This window comes from Ranitomeya variabilis, chromosome 2 (assembly GCF_051348905.1).
Source record: "Ranitomeya variabilis isolate aRanVar5 chromosome 2, aRanVar5.hap1, whole genome shotgun sequence".
NCBI lineage: Eukaryota > Metazoa > Chordata > Amphibia > Anura > Dendrobatidae > Ranitomeya > Ranitomeya variabilis.
The window spans coordinates 21,960,549-21,978,006 of record NC_135233.1 but is presented as its reverse complement, the minus strand read 5'-3'; the positions used below and the strand labels follow the sequence as shown (position 1 = coordinate 21,978,006).

At 46.1% G+C, this 17,458-nt stretch overlaps 1 protein-coding gene across 5 annotated transcripts in view; it reads right to left on the bottom strand.

Moving 5' to 3' along the window:
• Positions 1–17,458, bottom strand: part of SPDYA (speedy/RINGO cell cycle regulator family member A) — a 72,153-nt gene that overhangs the window by 13,483 nt on the left and 41,212 nt on the right. For all 5 annotated transcript variants that reach the window (XM_077282098.1, XM_077282097.1, XM_077282101.1 and 2 more), the window contains 2 exons: positions 16,876–16,934; positions 194–279 (listed from right to left, as the gene is read on the bottom strand). In XM_077282098.1, the coding sequence (XP_077138213.1) occupies positions 194–279; positions 16,876–16,934 (145 nt within the window). The remainder of the gene's footprint in view (positions 1–193; positions 280–16,875; positions 16,935–17,458) is intronic.

Sequence of the window (17,458 nt, the reverse complement as noted above, 5' to 3'; positions counted from 1 at the left end):
TATACTTTTCCTCTGATTGTTCCTCTCCTGATTTTGACTTACAAATACTAATGAGAAACACTGACCAAATACTGAATGTGTGAACGTGGCCTTACACTGAAAAAAAAAAAAATAGACATGACCTCACATATCAGAATTCACTTTTCCCTTTATTTCAAATTTAATATGAACAGAATTTATCAGATTTACTCACAAAGCAGCAAAGAAATTGGCTCGGTTGAACTCATCCACACTGAATCCAGCTCTCTTGAAATAAACAAAGGTCATCGCTAATAGATACTGTGCAAATAAAAGACAAATCATCTCTGATTGAACAAATCAATCACACCGTACAATGTAACACTTATCACTGCTGGTATTAATTCCTATTGTGAGAAAATCAATTCCAAAACTCCGTACATACGTATAGTGGCATGTAAAAGTTTGGGCACCCCTAGTCAAAATTATTGTTATTGTGAACAGATAAGCAAGTTAAATATGAAATGATCTCTACAAGGCCTAAAGTTAAAGATAACACATTTCCTTTTTATTTTAGGCAAAAATATATATATATATTTTTTCATCTTTTACATTTTAAAAATTACAAAAAAGAAAATGGGTTGATGCAAGCTTGGGCACCCTTGGGGATTTGTGTGCTCAGATAATTTAAACCAATGTTTTAGACCTTAACCCCTTTACCCCCAAGGGTGGTTTGCACATTAATGACCGGGCCAATTTTTACAATTCTGACCACCGTCCCTTTATGAGGTAATAACTCAAGAACGCTTCAACGGATCTTGATGATTCTGACATTGTTTTCTCGTGACATTTTGTACTTCATGATAGTGGTAAAATTTCTTTGATATTACCTGCGTTTATTTGTGAAAAGCGGAAATTTGGCAACAATTTTGAATTTTCATGCCCTTAAATCACAGAGATATGTCCCACAAAATGCTTCATAAGTAACATTTCCCACATGTCTATTTTACTTTTTGGAACCAACATTTTTTTTTGTTAGGGAGTTATAAGGGTTAAAAGTTGACCAGCGATTTCTCATTTGTACAACACCATTTTTTTGGGGGACCACATCACATTTGAAGTAATTTTGAGGGGTCTATATGATAGAAAATACCCAAGTGTGACACCATCCTAAAAACTGCACCCCACAAGGTGCTCAAAACCACATTCAATAAATTTATTAACCCTTCAGGTTTTTCACAGGAATTTTTTGAATGTTTAAAAAAAAGTGAACATTTAACTTTTTTTCAGAAAAAATGTACTTCAGCTCCAATTTGTCTTATTTTACCAATGGTAACAGGAGAAATTGGACCTCAAAAGTTGTTGTAAAATTTGTCCTGAGTACGCTGATACCCCATATGTGGGGGTAAACCACTGTTTGGGCGCATGGCAGAGCTCGGAACGGAAGGAGCGCCGTTTGACTTTTCAATGCAAAATTGACTGGAATTGAGATGGGACGCCATGTCGCGTTTGGAGAGCCCCTGATGTGCCTAAACATTAAAACCCCCCACCAGTGACCCCATATTGGAAACTAGACCCCCAAGGAACTTATCTAGATGTGTTGTGAGAACTTTGAACCCCCAAGTGTTTCACTACAGTTTATAACGCAGAGCCGTGAAAATAAAAAATCATTTTTTTCCACACAAATTAACTTTTAGCCACCAGTTTTGTATTTTCCCAAGGGTAACAGGAGAAATTGGACCACAAAAGTTGTTGTCCAATTTGTCCTGAGTACGCTGATACCCCATATGTTAGGGTAAACCCCTGTTTGGATGCACGGGAGAGCTCGGAAGGGAAGGAGCACGGTTTTACTTTTTCAACGCAGAATTGGCTGGAATTGAGATCGGACGCCATGTTGCGTTTGGAGAGCCCCTGATGTGCCTAAACAGTGGAAACCCCACAATTCTAACTGAAACCCTAACCCAAACACACCCCTAATCCCAACCGTAAATGTAATCCAAACCCTAACTTTAGCCCCAACCCTAACTTTAGACCCAACCCTAACCCTTCCTTTAGCCCCAACCCTAACCCTAACTTTAGCCCCAACCCTAACCCTAACTTTAGCCCCAACCCTAACCCTAACTTTAGCCCCAACCCTAACCCTAACCCCAACTCTAACTGTAGCCCTAACCCTAATTTTAGCCCCAACCCTAACTTTAGTCCCAACCCTAACCCTAACTTTAGCCCCAACCCTAACCCTAACTTTAGCCCCAACCCTAACCCTAATGGCAAAATGGAAATAAATACATTTTTTAAAATGTTATTTTCTTTATCGCTTAATTGGGGGACACAGATAACCGTGGGTGTATGCTGCTGCTGCTAGGAGGCTGACACTATGCAAAAAAGGAAAAGAACGATAGCCCCTCCCCGGCAGTATACACTCCCAGGCACTGAGCACCTCAGTTTATGCTTAGTGTCTGTAGGAGGCGGACCTGGATCTCCCAGATGCTCAGCTAATCTTTTTTTGTTTTCGCACGTTTGTTGTGTTTTACTAATTATTTATTTTGTCTTTCAGATTCAACTTCTAGGGAATCAGGGTGTTAATTCACTCTGCCTTCCCATTATTAGCGGCTGAGCGAGCAGTGTGGTGTAACCCACATCGCAACACTCAGGCCTGCTGGCAGGACATTTATCCCCTGCGCCTTCATTGGTGCCTCAGGGTGAGTTTGGTGGCCGGTCCGTGCCGAATTTCCTCCTCACCCCTCTCCTCGGACAGGGCTGAGAGGGAGACGGTAGTCACCAGCGGTGACCTCCCCCCCTTTTCCCTAAGGGGGTTGATGCCGTCTCCTGGAAGAGGGTTCTTCTCTCCAGCGTCCCTGCCTTCCCTTGGGCCCCTGGACGACCCTCATACAGCGCTGAAGATCAAGGTAATGAAGATATATCGTGGGGAAGGGGATTGTTTGTATTACACGCTCGCTCCCTTCCCTCCCCTGGACCTGTCAGCGCTGCCCTGCCGTCTATTCCATGCGTTGTCCATTCAGCGCCGCGGCTCCCCTTTTTTACTTTCACTTTACCTCAGTTCGGGCCGGTCGGCCACGCCTCCTAATCGCCCGCTCTTTCTTGGCGCCCAGTGATATTTTAAACAGCTCACACGCCCCCTTCTGCCGCTGGACCTATCAGGGGTTTCCTCTCTTCCCGGTCATTTGCCCACGAGGCCTCTATTCCTCCTCCATCTTGGATTCTGCTTCCTATGCGGACGCTACTCCACACGGGGGGCACAGATACCGGCTGAGTTGCAGCTCTTTCCTTCCTGTACGGTAGGCTTTCATCCGTACCCTAGCAACCCTCCACTGCAGTATATCATACTCCGGAGGCAGCGCTGCAGTAGTTTAGACAAGAAAAAGTGGTCAGCACTTACACAGGGAGAGCTTTCCAACCTTTTTTTTCTTACTATAAGCTCACAGCCTACATATGTCCAACTCTATTGGGGCTTCTGTTTCCAAACCCACCATCATTCATTACGCTTGCTCACGCTGCAAGAAAAAGTGGTCAGCAGGTCAGTCGTTACCCTTCTGCCACTCCTGCAGTCCACCTACCATGTCTGCTCCGCAGGAAGCTTCCGAATCTCAGGATGAGTGCACTCTCCCTCCCCCAGAGTGGGCAGTGTTGTGAATTCTGCTCTTGGGCTCCCTCCGGTGGTTATAAGTGGTAGCGCTGCTGTCTTTGGATCGCTGCATCCATCAGGTGTGTCCAGTTATTGCAATTCTGACTGGGCTATTTAGTCTTGCTTGACCCTTTAGTCAGTGCCAGTTGTCCATTGTTCCTGGAGGATTCACATCCCTTCCTGGTCTCTCCTGCTTTGCTGTTCATTTCAACAAAGATAAGTTCTGGCCTTGTTTTTTTGCAGTCCACATGCTGTGGGCCTTATTGTTCAGTTCTTTTCCATGTTTTGTCTTGTCCAGCTTGGTCTGTATAAGGATTTGTTCAGCCAAGCTGGTATCTCTGGAGATGCAGATATACCCTCCATATCTTTAGTTAGATGTGGAGATTTTGTATTTTCTGTGGTGGATATTTTCTAGTGTTTTAATACTGACCGCATAGTACTCTGTCCTATCCTTTCTATTTAGCTAGAGCGGCCTCCTTTGCTAAATCCTGATTTCAGTCTGCGTATGTTATTTCCCTCTCCTCTCACAGTCAATATTTGTGGGGGGCTGTCTATCCTTTGGGGATTTTCTCTGAGGCAAGATAGTTTTCCCTTTTCTATCTCTAGGGGTATTTAGTCCTCCGGCTGTGTCGAGATGTCTAGGGAGTGTTAGGTACATTCCACGGCTACTTCTAGTTGCAGTGTTAGGTTCAGGGTCTGCGGTTAGTACAGGTACCACCTTCTCCAGAGTACGTCTCATGCTGCTCCTAGGCCACCAGTTCATAACAGTACAACTGGCCAACAATGAGTTAATCGCATCTCAGAAGAAGGGAAGGAAAGTGCTGAGCCATTTTTTTTCTGTAGTCTGTTGTGTGTTTTTTTCCCTCTTTACCTCTGGGTGGCTCAGGAGTTTGGCGCTGGCATGGATGTTCAGGGATTGGCTTCTCGTGTGGATCAACTTGCTGCTAGAGTACAGGGTATTTCCGATTATATCGTTCAGACTCCGGTTTTAGAGCCTAGAATTCCTACTCCTGATTTGTTTTTTGGGGACAGGTCCAAATTTTTGAGCTTTAAAAATAACTGTAAACTGTTTTTTTGCTCTGAAACCCCGTTCCTCTGGTGATCCCACCCAGCAGGTTAAAATTGTCATCTCTCTGCTGCGTGGTGATCCTCAGGATTGGGCATTTGCCCTGAAATCTGGGAATCCGGCTTTGCTTAATGTAGACACCTTCTTTCAGGCGCTAGGGTTATTGTATGATGAACCTAATTCAGTGGATCATGCTGAGAAGACCTTGTTGGCCCTGTGTCAGGATCAAGAAGCGGCAGAATCGTATTGCCAGAAATTTAGAAAATGGTCTGTGCTGACTAAATGGAATGAGGATGCCTTGGCGGCAATTTTCAGAAAGGGTCTTTCTGAATCCGTTAAAGATGGGTTCCCCACACCTGCTGGTCTGAGTGATTCTATGTCTCTGGCCATTCAGATTGATCGGCGCTTGCGCGAGTGCAGAGTTGTGCACACTATGGCGTTGTCTTCCGAGCGGAGTCCTGAGCCTATGCAGTGTGATAGGATTGTGTCTAGAGCTGAATGACAAGGATTCAGACGTCAGAATAGGTTGTGTTTTTACTGCGGCGATTCTGCTCATGTTATTTCTGATTGCCCTAAGCGTACCAAGAGAATCGCTAGTTCCGTTACCATCAGTACTGTACAACCTAAATTTCTGTTATCTGTCACCCTGATCTGCTCATTATCATCATTTTCTGTCATGGCATTTGTGGATTCAGGCGCCGCTTTAAACTTAATGGACTTAGAATTTGCCAGACGTTGTGGTTTCCCCTTGCAGCCTTTGCAGAGTCCTATTCCTTTGAGGGGCATTGATGCTACACCGTTAGCTAAAAATAAACCTCAGTTTTGGACACAGCTGACCATGTGCATGGCGCCAGCCCATCAGGAAGATTGTCGTTTTCTGGTGTTGCATAATTTGCATGATGCTATTGTACTGGGTTTCCCATGGTTACAGGTGCATAATCCAGTATTAGATTGGAAATCTATGTCTTTGACTAGTTGGGGTTGTCAGGGGGTTCATGGTGACGTTCCTTTGATGTCAATTTCCTCCTCCCCCTCTTCTGAAATTCCTGAGTTTTTGTCAGATTTCCAGGATGTATTCGATGAGCCCAAGTCCAGTTCCCTTCCACCGCATAGGGACTGTGATTGTGCTAATGACTTGATTCCAGGCTGTAAGTTCCCTAAGGGCCGACTTTTCAACCTGTCTGTGCCAGAACATGCCGCCATGCGGAGTTATGTTAAGGAGTCTTTGGAAAAGGGGCATATTCGGCCATCTTCTTCACCATTGGGAGCAGGTTTTTTTTTTGTTGCCAAGAAGGATGGCTCCTTGAGACCCTGTATTGATTATCGCCTCTTGAATAAGATCACGGTCAAATTCCAATACCCTTTGCCTTTGCTTTCTGATTTGTTTGCTAGGAGTAAGGGGGCTAGTTGGTTTACTAAGATTGACCTTCGAGGGGCATATAATCTTGTTCGTATTAAGCAGGGTGACGAATGGAAAACTGCGTTTAATACGCCCGAAGGCCATTTTGAATACCTTGTGATGCCATTCGGGCTCTCTAATGCTCCATCTGTGTTTCAGTCCTTCATACATGATATATTTCGGAATTATCTTGATAAATTCATGATTGTATATTTGGATGATATTTTGATTTTTTTCAGATGATTGGGAGTCTCATGTGAAGCAAGTCAGGATGGTATTTCACATCCTTCGTGATAATGCTTTGTTTGTGAAGGGGTCTAAGTGCCTCTTCGGAGTACAGAAGGTTTCTTTTTTGGGCTTCATTTTTTCTCCCTCATCTATAGAAATGGATCCGGTTAAGGTTCAGGCCATTCATGATTGGATCCAGCCCACATCCGTGAAGAGCCTTCAGAAATTTTTGGGCTTTGCTAATTTTTATCGCCGTTTCATTGCCAACTTCTCCAGTGTGGTTAAACCCCTGACCGATTTGACGAAGAAAGGCGCTGATGTGACGAATTGGTCCTCTGCGGCTGTTTCTGCCTTTCAGGAGCTTAAACGCCGATTTACTTCTGCCCCTGTGTTGCGTCAGCCGGATGTTTCTCTTCCATTTCAGGTTGAGGTTGACGCTTCTGAGATTGGGGCAGGGGCCGTTTTGTCTCAGATGAATTCTGATGGTTCCTTGATGAAACTGTGTGCCTTCTTTTCTCGAAAGTTTTCGCCTGCGGAACGCAATTATGATGTCAGCAATCGTGAGTTGTTGGCTATGAAGTGGGCATTTGAGGAGTGGCGACATTGGCTTGAGGGGGCCAAACACCGTATTGTGGTCTTGACCGATCATAAGAATCTGATTTACCTCGAGTCTGCCAAGCGGCTGAATCCTAGACAGGCCCGATGGTCCCTGTTTTTCTCCCGTTTTGATTTTGTGGTCTCGTATCTTCCGGGTTCTAAGAATGTTAAGGCTGATGCCCTCTCTAGGAGCTTTTTGCCTGATTCTCCTGGGGTCCTTGAGCCGGTCGGCATTTTGAAGGAAGGGGTGATTCTTTCTGCCATCTCCCCTGATTTACGACGGGTTCTTCAGGAATTTCAGGCTGATAAACCTGACCGCTGTCCAGTGGGGAAACTGTTTGTTCCTGACAGATGGACTAGTAAAGTGATTTCTGAGATTCATTGTTCTGTGTTGGCTGGCCATCCTGGGATTTTTGGTACCAGAGATTTGGTTGGTAGGTCCTTTTGGTGGCCTTCTTTGTCATGGGATGTGCGTTCTTTTCTGCAGTCCTGTGGGACTTGTGCGTGGGCCAAGCCTTGCTGTTCCCGCGCTAGTGGGTTGCTTTTGCCTTTGCCGGTCCCTGAGAGGCCTTGGACGCATATTTCTATGGATTTTATTTCAGATCTTCCGGTTTCCCAGAGGATGTCGGTTATCTGGGTGGTTTGTGACCGATTTTCTAAGATGGTTCATTTGGTACCTTTACCTAAATTGCCTTCCTCTTCTGATTTGGTTCCATTGTTTTTTCAACATGTGGTTCGTTTGCATGGCATTCCGGAGAATATTGTGTCCGATAGAGGTTCCCAGTTTGTTTCTAGGTTTTGGCAGGCCTTTTGTGCTAGGCTGGGCATTGATTTGTCTTTTTCTTCCGCATTTCATCCTCAGACAAATGGCCAAACCGAGCGAACTAATCAGACTTTGGAAACTTATTTGAGATGCTTTGTGTCTGCTGATCAGGATGATTGGGTGGCTTTCTTGCCATTGGCCGAGTTTGCCCTTAATAATCGGGCTAGTTCTGCTACTTTGGTTTCGCCCTTCTTTTGTAATTCTGGTTTTCATCCTCATTTTTCTTCAGGGCAGGTTGAGCCTTCTGATTGTCCTGGGGTGGACTCTGTGGTTGACAGGTTGCAACAAATTTGGGCTCATGTTGTGGACAATTTGGTGTTGTCTCAGGAGGAGGCTCAGCGTTTTGCTAACCGTCGTCGGTGTGTTGGTTCCCGGCTTCGGGTTGGGGATTTGGTCTGGTTGTCTTCCCGTCATGTTCCTATGAAGGTTTCTTCCCCTAAGTTCAAGCCTCGGTTTATTGGTCCTTATAGGATTTCTGAGATTATCAATCCAGTGTCTTTTCGTTTGGCCCTTCCAGCCTCTTTTTCCATCCATAATGTTTTTCATAGATCTTGTTGCGGAAATATGTGGTGCCCGTTGTTCCCTCCGTTGATCCTCCTGCCCCGGTGTTGATTGATGGGGAGTTGGAGTATGTGGTCGAGAAGATTTTGGATTCTCGTTTTTCGAGGCGGAAGCTTCAGTATCTTGTCAAATGGAAGGGTTATGGCCAGGAGGATAATTCTTGGGTTGTTGCCTCCGATGCTCATGCTGAGGATTTGGTTCGTGCCTTTCATTTGGCTCGTCCTGATCGGCCTGGGGGCTCTGGTGAGGGTTCGGTGACCCCTCCTCAAGGGGGGGTACTGTTGTGAATTCTGCTCTTGGGCTCCCTCCGGTGGTTATAAGTGGTAGCGCTGCTGTCTTTGGATCGCTGCATCCATCAGGTGTGTCCACTTATTGCAATTCTGACTGGGCTATTTAGTCTTGCTTGACCCTTTAGTCAGTACCAGTTGTCCATTGTTCCTGGAGGATTCACATCCCTTCCTGGTCTCTCCTGCTTTGCTGTTCATTTCAACAAAGATAAGTTCTGGCCTTGTTTTTTTGCAGTCCACATGCTGTGGGCCTTATTGTTCAGTTCTTTTCCATGTTTTGTCTTGTCCAGCTTGGTCTGTATAAGGATTTGTTCAGCCAAGCTGGTATCTCTGGAGATGCAGATATACCCTCCATATCTTTAGTTAGATGTGGAGATTTTGTATTTTCTGTGGTGGATATTTTCTAGTGTTTTAATACTGACCGCATAGTACTCTGTCCTATCCTTTCTATTTAGCTAGAGCGGCCTCCTTTGCTAAATCCTGATTTCAGTCTGCGTATGTTATTTCCCTCTCCTCTCACAGTCAATATTTGTGGGGGGCTGTCTATCCTTTGGGGATTTTCTCTGAGGCAAGATAGTTTTCCCTTTTCTATCTCTAGGGGTATTTAGTCCTCTGGCTGTGTCGAGATGTCTAGGGAGTGTTAGGTACATTCCACGGCTACTTCTAGTTGTGGTGTTAGGTTCAGGGTCTGCGGTTAGTACAGGTACCACCTTCTCCAGAGTACGTCTCATGCTGCTCCTAGGCCACCAGTTCATAACAGGGCAGTTGCTATGTCTCAGTCAGTCTCTGACTTGACTAAAGTATCCCAATCTCTGGTCCAGGCGCTTGAACGACTTCTGCATCTAGCTACAGCCACCAGTGCTCCGACCATCTCTCATGGCGAGTCGCATGCACCTGTTATCGACCCTCAGAATAACACGCCGGCCGGCCATTCTAGAAAGAGGTCCCTGTCTGGCTCCTCTTCCAGCTCTCCGGGTCCCTCAGCAGTTCCCAAGCTGCTCACCTCTCCCCAATTCCCCTCTTCGGAGGACCTTGGGTCGGACATAGATTCCCAGTCCGGGTCTGACTCTGACTCAGACCAGACGCCTGGCATACAGGCTATTGTGGATAGTCTCATCTTGGCTATTGTTGTGAATTCCGCTCTTGGGCTCCCTCCGGTGGTTGTAAGTAGCACTTTTGTGAATTCTGCTCTTGGGCTCCCTCCTGTGGTTTTGAGTGGTATAGCTGCTTCTTGGATTTAGCATCAGCAGCTGCGTCCATTGATCTTCTTTCTGCTCGGCTATATTAGTCTGGCTTTATCCCTCAATCAATGCCAGTTGCCAATTGTTCCTGCCTGGAGGCACGGCTCTTGGATTTCCCTGACACTCTGACTCGTTCAGCAAAGATAAGTCCTTACTTGTCCTTTTGCAGTCCACTTGTTGTGGACTTATTGTTCAGCACATTCTATGTTTTGCTCATTTGTCCAGCTTATCAGTATGGATCTATTTAGCTAAGCTGGAAGCTCTGGGCTGCAGATTTTGCCCTCCACACCTTTAGTCAGGTGTGGAGATTTTTGCATATCTCTGCGGTGGACTTTTTCTAGTTTTTATTACTGACCGCACAGTGTTTCTTTCCTTACTTTCTATCTAGCTAGAATTGGCCTCCTTTGCTAAAATCTTGTTTCATACTACGTATGTCATTTCCTTCTCCTCTCACAGCCAATATTTGTGGGGGGCTGTCCTATCCTTTGGGGATTTTCTCTGAGGCAAGATAGCTTTCCGTTTTCTACCTTTAGGGGTAGCTAGTTCTCCGGCTGTGACGAGATGTCCAGGGAGTGACAGGAACATTCCACGGCTACTGCTAGTGTTGTGTTAAGATCAGGAACTGCGGTCTGTATAGTTACCACCTGCCCAGAGCTAGTCGCATGTCGCTCCTAAATTACCAGTCCATAACAGGCTATCTCCCTAACTCTTAAGCTTAAACAGGATGAGGTTCCCTCACAGGATCCTTCGGTCTCCTTCAAACGGGTCAAGCGTCCTTCTCGCTCCTTTCCCAATCACGAGGAATTTGAGTCTACCCTGTCTAAGCACTGGGAACATCCTGAGAAGCGCTTCCCAGGTAGAAAGCACCTGGACGTATTATAGCCATTTAGTGCTGACCTCCTTGCCAAATGGGCAGAATCTCCAAAGGTGGACCCGCCGGTTTCCCGTCTTTCATCCAAGACGGTCCTATCCTTACCTGACGGTGCGTCGCTTAAGGATGCTACGAACAGACAGATTAAGACTCTAGCCAAATCAGCTTTCGAGGCATCAGGAGCTTCCCTCTGCCCCAGTTTCGCCTCCACCTGGGTGGCAAAGGCCATTTCCGCCTGGGCCAAGATTCTTCGACAAGGCATTTTGGCTTCGGCTTCCCCACAGGAACTGGCTGATTTGGCGGACCAGATCAGCCACGTGGGCAAATACGTTTTGGCTGCCTCCTTGGATGCAGCGGCCTGTTCCGCAAGGGCAAGTAGCAACATCATTGCTATGCGCCGCATTCTTTGGCTCAAAGCATGGAGTGCAGATACAACTTCTAAGAAGTCTCTCACCAACCTAGCCTTTCAGGGTTCCAGACTCTTTGGCTCTCGCTTAGACCAGATCATTTCTGATGCCACGGGAGGAAAAAGTACTTCCCTCCCTCAGTCTAGACCAAAAAGTTTCTTCAATAAAAAGGGCCCTAGGCCTTTTAGACACTTTCGTCAATTTCGGACCTCTGACTCCTCTTCCCAGCAGGAGCAACCTTCCGCATCAGGAGAGCGGAGGAGACCCTCTTACAAGCTTGCCCCCAGATGGAGAACTAAGAGCCAACCTTCCAGGTCCTCTGGCTCCCGTTCCGATAGATTTTGTTCCAAGTGACGGGTCGCCCCCACCTGGAATGACTTCCAGGGTGGGAGGCAGACTTTTTTCCTTCCAGGACGCCTGGCTCTCTGTAGTCAGCGACGCCTGGGTCAGAGAGGTAGTTACCTCCGGTTACAAGATCGAATTTTCTTCCCTTCCGGAAAATGGTTTCTTCCTCTCTCGGCCACCAAGGCAACCGTCTCAACTGCCCAGGTTTCTTCAGGCCGTCTCTTCCCTGGTCACAGCTGGCGTAGTCGTTCCTGTCCCTCCAATCGAGCATCTTTCGGGGTTCTACTCGAACCTCTCTGTAGTCCCCAAGAAGGACGGTTCCCTTCCCCAATTCTGGATCTCAAGCTTTTGAACCGCCATGTTCGACTCCGCCACTTCAAGATGGAGTCCTTGCGGTCAGTGATTGCCGCCATGGAGCCCGGGGAGTTCCTGTGTTCGGTGGACATTCAGGATGCGTACCTTCATGTTCCTATCTGCGTACGGCACCAGAGGTACCTTCGGTTTGCTGTCCAGGAAGAGCACTACCAATTCACGGCCCTCCCGTTCGGCCTGGCGTCGGCCCCCAGGGTCTTCACCAAGATCATGGCGGCAGTCATGGCCATCCTTCGTTCCAGGGGGATACTCATCATCCCCTACCTGGACGATCTTTTGATCAGGGGTTCTTCTCATCGAGACTGTGCGCAAAGCCACCAGATCTCTCTGGACACTGACTCGAGTGGATCATCAACCGGGACAAGTCCTCTCTGATTCCCAGCCAGCGTCTGTTCTTCCTGGGCATGGAATTCGACACGAACTTTGCTCGGGTCTTCCTCCCACTGGACAAGTTCTCCGGTCTCCGCAAGGCAGCCCGATCTCTCAAACACCCAGCTCCTCGCTCGCTTCGGTTCTGCATGGCAGTCCTGGGAAAGATGGTTGCCTCCATGGAGGCCGTCCCCTTTGCCCAATTCCAGACATGTCCCCTCCAACTGTTTCTTGTCTCCACTTGGAACAGATCCACGACCTCACTGGACCGCCCCGTTCGTCTGCCTCGGCAGGTTCGGCAGTCACTGACCTGGTGGACCCTCTCTTCATCGCTCCTCAGAGGGAGGTCTTTCCTTCCGCTTCAGTGGCAGGTCATCACCACAGATGCCAGCCTGCTCGGTTGGAGAGCGGTCTTCCGACATCTCACAGCGCAGGGTCACTGGACCCACCAGGAGGCTCTTCTTCCTATCAACTTACTGGAGATCAGAGCAATCTTCCTTGCCCTACTCCACTGGCAATCGCTCCTGGCCGTCCGCATCCAGTCGGACAACGCCATGGCCGTGGCGTACTTAAACCACCAAGTTGGGACGCGCAGCAGTCCGGTAATGGCAGAGGCAGCAAGGATACTTCATTGGGCGGAACGTCACATTCTGGTCATTTCAGCTGTCCACATTCCGGGCGTCGAAAATTGGGCAGCCGACTTCCTCAGCCGCCAGGTCCTGGTGGCGGGCGAGTGGTCTCTCTATCCCTCAGTATTCAACCAGATTTGTCTTCGTTGGGGCACCCCAGACGTCGACCTCATGGCATCTCGGATGAACCACAAGGTTCCTCAGTTTGTCGTCAGATCCCGGGACCCTCTGGCCATCAGCCACGACACCCTGGTAATCCCATGGTCGCAGTTTCAGTTTCCTTACCTGTTTCCCCCACTTCCCTTGATCCCAAGGGTAGTAAAAAAGATAAAGTTAGAGGGGATTCCGGCCATACTCATAGCTCCAGACTGGCCAAGGCGCCCCTGGTACGCGGAGCTGGTCAACATTTGGAGACTCCCAGACCGCTCAGATCTTCTCTCACAGGGCCCACTCTTCCACCAGAGTTCTCAGTCCCTGCATTTAACAGCATGGCTGTTGAGGCCGCGGTTCTGAGGGAGTCTGGTTTTTCTCATCAGGTCATACAGACCATGATCAGAGCCAGGAAGCCGGCCTCTTCTCGCATTTACCACAGGTACTGGAAGGCTTTCTTCCGGTGGTGCGAGACACACGACGTCTTTCCGATGACTTTTTCCCTTCCGGACTTTCTGGGCTTCCTGCAGTCGGGTCTCGACTCGGGTTTGTCCCTCAGTACCCTAAAGGGTCAAGTTTCCGCCTTGTCCATTCTTTTCCAAAGGGACTTGGCTTCCGTCTCTCAAGTGAAGACTTTTCTGCAAGGAGTTGCTCATCTTGCTCCTCCTTTTCGTCCTCCGCTGGAACCTTGGAACCTCAATTTGGTTCTCAGTGCCCTTCAGACCGTTCCTTTTGAACCGCTTCATGACGTCTCTTTTTCCTTTCTTTCCTGGAAGGTGGCCTTCCTCATTGCCATCACTTCAATTAGAAGAGTTTCCGAGCTGGCAGCATTATCCTGCCGCTCCCCCTCAGTTACATGTAACGTTTTTTGCGGCCGGCGGTCCGCCACAACACGACGCAACCGTCGCACGACGGTTGCGACGTGTGTCAATACGTCGCAATGCGTCACTAATGTTAGTCTATGGGGAAAAAACGCATCCTGCAGACGACTTTGCAGGATGCGTTTTTTCGCCAAAATGACGCATTGCGACGTATGCAAAAAAACGCTAGTGTGAAAGTAGCCTTAGATAAAGAAATGTATTTATTGAAATAATATTTTTTTTTCTTTATTTATTTTTTTATTTTTTTTACACATGTAAATAATTTTTTCTTTACTTTTTTATATTGCCCCAGGGGGTAACATCACTATATATTATCAGATCGCTGATCTGACACTTTGCACAGCACTGTGTCAGATCAGCGATCTGACATGCAGGGCTGCAGGCTTACCAGCGCTTGCTCTGAGCACGCGCTTCAAAGCCACCTCCCTGCAGGACCCGGAAGGCCCCCCGCGGCCATTTTGGATCCGGGGCCTGCAGGGAGGAGGAGGTAGGAGACCCTCGCAGCAATGCGATCACATCGCGTTGCTCCAAGGGTCTCAGGGAAGCACGCAGAGAGCCCCCTCCCTGCACCATGCTTCCCTATACCGCCAGAACACTGCGATCATCTTTGATTGCAGTGTGCTGGGGGTTAATGTGCCAGGAGCGGTCTGTGATAGAAATAAGGAGAAAAAGGAGTATCACAGGTATAAAAATATATAAATTTTATTAAATGTACAAAATAATCATAAACAATTTCAAGAAGGATACAAAACAAATAAATAGAGGTGCATAAGGATGATTTGGGGAAACAGGTATCCACCGGTGTGCAATGCCAAAGATATAAACCAGTCTGATAAAATCAGCTAACTGGTGAAAACGAAAGCCGCAAGTCGCCGCCGTAATTATTAATCCAGTAAGATAACATAGAGTCTCTAGTCATACACACATATTATGCAACGCTTACTGCTAGAATGGAAGGCAATATAGCACACCGGGCTGGAACCAGGATGGAGCAAAGACCCCCTATGTAGGGGGCATCGCCTCTATGTAGCAGAGCCGATCAGGCTATGCCAGCTTCTAGCCTCCCATGGAGGCTATTGAAGCATGGCAAAAGTTAAAAAAATGTTTTAAAAATTATAAAAAAATAAATAAAAAATATATAAAAGTTTAAATCACCCCCTTTCGCCCCATTTAAAATAAAACAATAAAAAAAAACTAAACGTATTTGGTATCTTCAGGTTCAGAATCGCCCGGTCTATAAAAAAAAAAAGAATTAACCTGATCGTTAAACAGCGTAGGGAGAAAAAATAAAAACGCCAGAATTACGGGTTTTTTGGGCGCAACGACACTGCATTAAAATGCAGTAACGGCGACTAAAAGAACATATCTGAACTAAAATGGTATCATTAAAAACGTCAGCTCGAAGCACAAAAAATAAGCCCTCACCCGACCCGAGATCCCGAAAAATGGAGACGCTACGGGTCTAGGAAAATTGCCCAATTTTTTTTTTTTAGCAAAGTTTGGAATTTTTTTTCACCACTTAGATAAAAAAGAACCTTGACATGTTTGGTGTCTTTGAACTCGTAATGACCTGGAGAATCATAATGGCAGCTCAGTTTTAGCATTTAGTGAACCTAGCAAAAAAGCCAAACAAAAAACAAGTGTGGGATTGCACTTTAGTTTGCAATTTCACCACACTTGGAATTTTTTTCCTGTTTTCTAGTACACGTCATGGTAAAACCAATGGTGTCTTTAAAAAGTACAACTCGTCCCGCAAAATATAAGCCCTCACACGGCCATATTGACAGAAAACTGAAAAATGTATGGCTCTGGGATAGAGGTGAGCGAAAAATGTAAACGCAAAACCGAAAATAGCTCCGGGGGTGAAGGAGTTAATGAAGAAACCGTTAACTTTTTTTTCAAGCAAAAACGCAGGCAAAATAATGAAAAAACACAGCAAGGGGTCTTTTTGAGCCTTCCCATTGACTAGTATTGTAAAGTATGGGGCGTCTTCAGAGCAGAAAACGCCAGAATCATCCATTCACTTCTTTTAACCGCTTGGCATCTTTGGAAATCTGAAGCAGTTACAAAGGACTGAACATATGAACCAGACATTTTTGCCCAGACATACACATGTTCATTCCACTGTGCATTTTCTGGACACCTTTTGAGGTGGGTTTCAGAATGGACCCGGCTGTAAAAGACGTCGCGTGCGCATATCCCAAGGGTGTATTCACACGTATGAATTCTCCAAAGCAGTTTTGCAATAAAAATATGAAATTCACACTCAAACTGTAGTGTTAATTGAAATTCTGTGGATTTTATCCGCAAAGGGGGTTAATTTCCACTATGTCTGGATGAAATTGTTGGTAGGGAGACATTCTAAGGCTATGTGCACACGCTCGGGAAAGTATGCATAATTTTCTGAGAAAACCGGACTTTTTCCGCAGGAAATCCGCATGCTTTTTTGCACGTTTTTATTGCGTTTTTTTTTTATGCAGAGTTTTTGCGTTTTTTTCCGGAGCTTCCCAATGCAATAATATAGCAGCAAAAACGCAAAAAATTCGCAAAATTAATGAACATGCTGCGGTTTTTTTACCACGATGCGTTTTTTTTCGCGGAAAAAAAACGCAGCATGTGCACAAAAATTGCGGAATGCATTAAAAATGATGGGATGCATAAGTAAGCTTTTTTTTAGCGTTTTACGGCAGAAAAAACATGAAAAAAATGTGAAAAATCCTGAACGTGTGCACATAGCCTAAGTGACATGATTTCTTCCGCAAGGTACCTTTTATTTCTTGTGGCCGTGGCGGTGACATCACACTGCAATGTATGTGACCCTTTATTGATTCCGACATCACAGATGACACGTTATCACCAGTGAGTGGTTATTTGCCACTTTCCCATAAAAACAAAAGACAAATGTTGGGGGTATGTACACGGAGGGTATGTACACGGACGTAAAGAATTGGAAAACTATTTGTACTTGTAAAATGTTCATTTACCAGCAGTAAACTTTTTTAATTCTTTATTTCCACACAACAAACTGTAATACTGGAGACCCTTTACCTTATCTGATATTTTACAACAACAATCCATCCACAGGAAGTCTTGAATTAAGTCATCATCTGGAATAAAAATACTTTTAAATGAAAGGTGAACGATAAACCTAAATACAGTATCTTCATTGAAAATAGAGAGAATCTTGGACAATTATACAAATGACACTAGGCTCAAACTCTGTCGGCACTCGGCAGCAGCCGCTACACATTGAAAGGAGCTGTGCACTGCAGTGTTTACAGCTCACCTCTGCCGAAGCTTATAACAAGTGACCTGTGGGGGTCCTGAATACCAGACCTCCATCGTCTGATATTGATAATCTCTGCTACATAACAAATTGGACCATAGCTGCACAGCACACGTTCATTCAATGTGTAGCAGCAGTTGCTGAATGCAGCAGAGCAGCTATTATTCCTTACCATAGCAGTCGTTCTGTAGTGCCACTGTCAAACCCCTATCAATCTAATATATATACAGTCATGGCTGAAATTCTGGTACCCTTGAACTTGTTTCAGAAAACTAAGTATTTCTCCCAGAAAATTATTGTAATTACACATATTTTATTATACACCTGTTCTTTTTTTCATTTGTG